Here is a 5,000-nt window from a genome sequence, read left to right as displayed (position 1 = left end):
AAGAGATCCATGGCAACAAAAAACTAACCATTCTGCCCCTCCCTTCAATTATCTTTCTGGAATCTGCAAAAAAAGCAGACCTGTGACCAGCTAGGGTACTTTCTCAAGAGAGGAAGAGAGAGGACCCTGGGAATGACATTGAACAGCCATTGTGCAATGAGGCCATCACAAATCATTACCACAAGAGCAATGATAATTTACAACAAAAAAAGCTAACTCACAACTGATATTCTTTCAAATATTGTACAATCTTGTATGTGACCTATTAAATATGAGAAACAATAATAATTAATTATTACAAGTACTATTCGCTGACACAGCTGGATTAAAAAAAATTACCTGATAACAAAAACAAAACTATAAGCTAAACTTAACTGAATGTAAAACACTAACACGAAGATGCACAAGGCCAAGTTAATCTATGAGGTCAAATTTTTTTTGCAGACAAGACATGTTGTAACACAAATCTCCATTTAATGATGATTTTAGAACTCACCTGAAGGAGATATTGTAAGCAAATGATTTTCCTGAGAAGGGTGCCATGAAAAGGACGAAACAGCTGTCCGTGTGGCTATCAAATTACAAAATACAAAATGTACAACTTAATGTTGAGAAACTTGACAGTACACACCCACACACACCTGTCAGACAACTCCCGTCCCATTAATTTTAATTAGTGTCCACTGTCCAGCAAGAATAACAAAACAATTGTTTTGTTATTCTTAAAATTAATGGAAGTGGTTGCCTGACAGGTGTGTGTATGTGTGTAGTGTCAAGTTTTGCAACATTAAGTTAAACATTGTCAAACACACAAACAGATTAGGGGAACTAAATTTATAAGTAATTCAAGATTATCATCACAAACCATTAAGCTTATCAACCCATTGACCCCTGAGAGAGACACGATTTTACTTGTCAACTGGGGGCATTTTAGGGCATTTGAAAGCACCCCAAGTTCAACTTCCTGGCTTGACAACTAATCTGCCTTAATAAGCTTGCTGATGTCAATCATTACATAACTTGGAGTTATACTCCATTCAAAAACTCATTAATAATTCATGAGCCTAACAGCCTATCAAAACACCGATAAAACGTCATGTGTATGAGCTTTATATCCTCATAAAACACTCCTTGTTAGTATTCTTTACATAAAGAATACCAATAAGGCATAGCTTGTTTTTCTTGTATGCTAATAGTTTTACCTCACAATTTGAACCATTGTTTTGAGTCCAGAGGGACACGCTCTTCGTGGTATGCTTTTGAAGCCGTTCCAAGGCTGCTGCCTAAGAAAATTTTAAAGGGGGCCTCAGAGCTAAACGCTTAGAACTTAGGAGCCCAACATATGAAGTGAAAGGTGTTGCTGTGAAAAATTAAGGCGCCCAGAGCTATTCCTTGGGAGCCCCAGGCTACTGAGCTCCTGTTAGGCAACAGCCTTGCCATTCAAAAAACTTGCAGCACGTGTTTCATCGGGTCTAAAACACTTGGCTACGCTTCATGCTTTTAAACCCCGATAAAACACTGCTGCTTGTTTTTAAACATTACATCAAGGGGAGTGGTCATGTAATTTTTAATAATTATTATAATATTACTTGACGTACTAGAGAAGGGAGATCTTACGTTGTACACTCCTTTCTATAAAGGATGGTTCTGTTTCATATCCAACGCCATAAACTGGTGAAGCTAAAAGATATTAATGATAAGAAAACTGAATATTAATAACCTTTTTCGATCAATAATAATTTTTGGAGACTGGCCAAATGAGATAATAGTTCTAACTTAAAGATTGCATTGAGAGCATTACATTAAAATGTGATGACTGCTATGGATGTCTTATATAACTTCTGCATACTAAGTTTAACTTATAGCTTCAAACTTTTTTTTTTCCACAAAAGAAACAATCTGAATAAAACTTAAATCTCAGGGTTGAGTTGCTCAAAGCATCCGTTAAATATCAGGACATCAGATAGGTTAACGAGTGCTTAGTACTTAGTACGCTTCAAACAAAGTGGCCCAAATATTTTTCTTGGATGTTTTTCGGTTTCCCTGCAGTGCCATAAACTATTATAGGTACCGAACTATTTACAAGTAGCAGTTGAACCGGTCTGGGAGCAGATTTTACCACTGAAATTAAATTACATTTTGATGCAACAATTAAGGTCTCTGTAAAGGAAAATGAGGTGTCTGCAGAAAAATGAAATTGTGGCGTCGCTATTTTTTGTATAGGGTCAAACTATATATTATATTAAAGCTAGTAGATTGAATTATTTGAAGAAAGTTTTAGTTTTTTTGATACTTAATATTGGCATTTAATTTTGAGGCCTCAAACTCAGAATGACCAAGTCTGCTGCAGAAGCTCCTGCCCCTTCACTTTATTACGAAAATAACGACACTGTTTTGCATCTTGAATGCACTCCAATATATTAATACAGTGTGATATGTTAGGAATTGAAGTAAATATCACGCAACAAAGTTGAATGTCTCAATCTCATATACTCAATTTGGGCAGAAAAAGTGCCATAAAATCAGTCTCCGAAGACAAACAAACACTTCCTCATGTGTACAGTATTTGGGGGTAGTACAATCATCTATCAGAGCCGAAAATTTGGAAGCGTGATATCTTAAAACCCGTCAGGTAAGGAGGTCCGAACAATTTTGGTGTCAAAATAAACCCCTAGAAAATCGAGCTTGAAGTTTTCCATGCAGTTCACTGTCTGCTGAATAACTCCGCCCTTTTCTTGAAAGCCAATCACCGTTCAGACACATACAAAGTTAGCATATCGTGCATGAAGGCTGCCAATTGACACCCAATCCTTTCATGTGTGATTGACATGATACGTCAATCTTTTTTTGAGCACAGATTATGGTGGGAAAGAAAGAAAAGCGATTCTAGAGGTTTTAAAATTAATTGTTCAGAATTTTTTTCGGGAAAGGTATACTTCACAGCCCACCGATTAAAGATTTGCAAAAACAAAAACTTTATGTGAGACACCCAAATTTGCCTTTACCGAGACCTTAAATCAAGACATCCTGAAACTATTGCACAAAGCAAATTAAGGTCTCTTGAGTTATGGAACAACATAATGGAGAGAATAGAACAGACCACAACACCAAGAGCTCTGTGTCTTATTCTTTGCAATGAGTGTGTGGGTTCTTCAATGTCCTACAAAGGTTACAAACACTCAGTCTGAATTAAGGATTGCAAGATGTGGTCTATGATTTGAAGTCCTAATTCAAGAAGACCAGAATACAGCACTTTCTCCTCTGGTCAGTTATTTTAAGACCTTGGGTCTTGATGTTGCTAGAGTTCAAAGCTACAACCTCCTCCACGCATAGTTCCCAGCTGTTGCCTGCCAGAAGGGAGGTCAGGACCCCAAAGGTCCATCCCGAGAAAGACAAGACAATTTAGCAAAAAGAAAAGCAACTTTACGAAGAACTAATTGGGGGCATTGTACACTGAAATCAACAAATTTAATGCAAATCAAATCAAATGTTGGGTGTTTTACTCCCAGTGATTTCACTCTGGGAAAACCAGAGAACCCGGAGCAAAAAACCTCTTGTTGCAGAGTAAAGAACCAACAAACTCAACCGACATTATAAGGCTGAGTCTGGGAATTCGAACCCGGGTCACATTGGTGGGAGGCAAGTGCTCTCACCACTACCCCATCCCTGCATTTTTCTTGTCAGCTTTGGACTTCCACATGCCTCTTTGGGCTGAAAATAACTGTAGTCTACTCCCTAAACGAAGAAGAGGGACTGCTACACATCTTCTCAGTTGGTTCCATCATGGCCTTGGTGCCAATCTATGCGTATGCCTTTTTTCCTTTTTTTTTTTTTAACGTCAGTAATTCCTTTACCTTCTAGAGCAAGGGTATTCTCCCAGGAAGCCGACGGTGCGCTCATTTTAACCCCCCTCTTTCTATCCATTTTAAGGGTATTTAAAGTTACTTTAAGCTACACTGAAAGGAAAGAAGTTGAAACAAGGAAGTGAGATCCAGGGATCGAATTTGGGACCTCTTGCGTCAAGGCTGCACACTAACCGACTGTGCCATCTTTGCTCCTACAAATGTATGTCATGGAGTGACAGTCTGCTGGGATCCAGCAGGTCCAAGGCCTAGGGGTGAACCTCGCCAGCAAGCCAAAGCTCTGACAACAGCACAATCAAAGTAGAAATACATCCAGTCTTTACCACAACAGAAGATCAGACTGTGAGACATTATGCTCCTTTTAATTGCAGGCCAGGGATTTAAGAACAAAACTGAAGACAAGACTGAATCATCAGTACCTACTGAAGTATGCTGAATGTCATACAGCTGTACAATAGGGCTTTCTTTTCCAATGGTTGCTAGTAAACCTGATCTGCTTGGGCTCCATGAAATGGCTGTAATGGCCGTCACAGGAGGTGGCTGCGTCATAGTCATCAACTAATAATTATTTCTGTTAAGGAATTTACTTCACACTGCTTTTGATAAAATCTTTAAAACCTGAATTAACTCCAGACTAGCCTGCAACCAGTCCATGGACTCCATTTCCTTCACAGTGGCACTAACCTTTTTCATTACCGACCGATATAAACCTCTTGACCCTCAGCATATACATGCCAGAATTTTCACTGCTAGATTTCACTTTGAATGTACCATAAAATAGCAGAGGTCAGTTGTCCCTTGGATATACAAGCTAGTGAAAGATGATGCTATAACTTGACCATTGCAAAATTCTGAGGTAAGGTAAGACATTTTTGAGATAAAAATGGACACTTAAATTACTGGGACACATGGCTAAGCACAGGAAGATAATAAGCAATATATATAACATGATCAGACTCTGGTGAGATCAGAAGGGAGACAAGAAAGTGGCTTTGTGCACTTGGATCGTTTCACAATCAACTATTTACCGTATTTACCCGTGTATAAGTCGATCCCATGTATAAGTCGACCCCCCATTTTTGATGGCAAAAAAAGCAATTTCTTAATTTCTTTGCTAAATGTTCATGGGATATTAAT

At 38.4% G+C, this 5,000-nt stretch overlaps 1 protein-coding gene across 1 annotated transcript in view; it reads right to left on the bottom strand.

The window, feature by feature from the left end:
- Nucleotides 1–5,000, bottom strand: part of LOC138032470 (GATOR2 complex protein MIOS-like) — a 45,204-nt gene that overhangs the window by 25,578 nt on the left and 14,626 nt on the right. The window contains exons 13-16 of the mRNA XM_068880194.1: nt 4,283–4,421; nt 1,618–1,680; nt 497–571; nt 222–262 (exon numbers count right to left, since the gene is read on the bottom strand). Coding sequence (XP_068736295.1) covers nt 222–262; nt 497–571; nt 1,618–1,680; nt 4,283–4,421 — 318 coding nt within the window. The remainder of the gene's footprint in view (nt 1–221; nt 263–496; nt 572–1,617; nt 1,681–4,282; nt 4,422–5,000) is intronic.

This window comes from Montipora capricornis, chromosome 1 (genome assembly GCF_036669925.1).
Source record: "Montipora capricornis isolate CH-2021 chromosome 1, ASM3666992v2, whole genome shotgun sequence".
Lineage (NCBI taxonomy): Eukaryota > Metazoa > Cnidaria > Anthozoa > Scleractinia > Acroporidae > Montipora > Montipora capricornis.
Note: the sequence above shows the minus strand (reverse complement) of the source record. Positions and strands in the feature narration are given on the sequence as shown.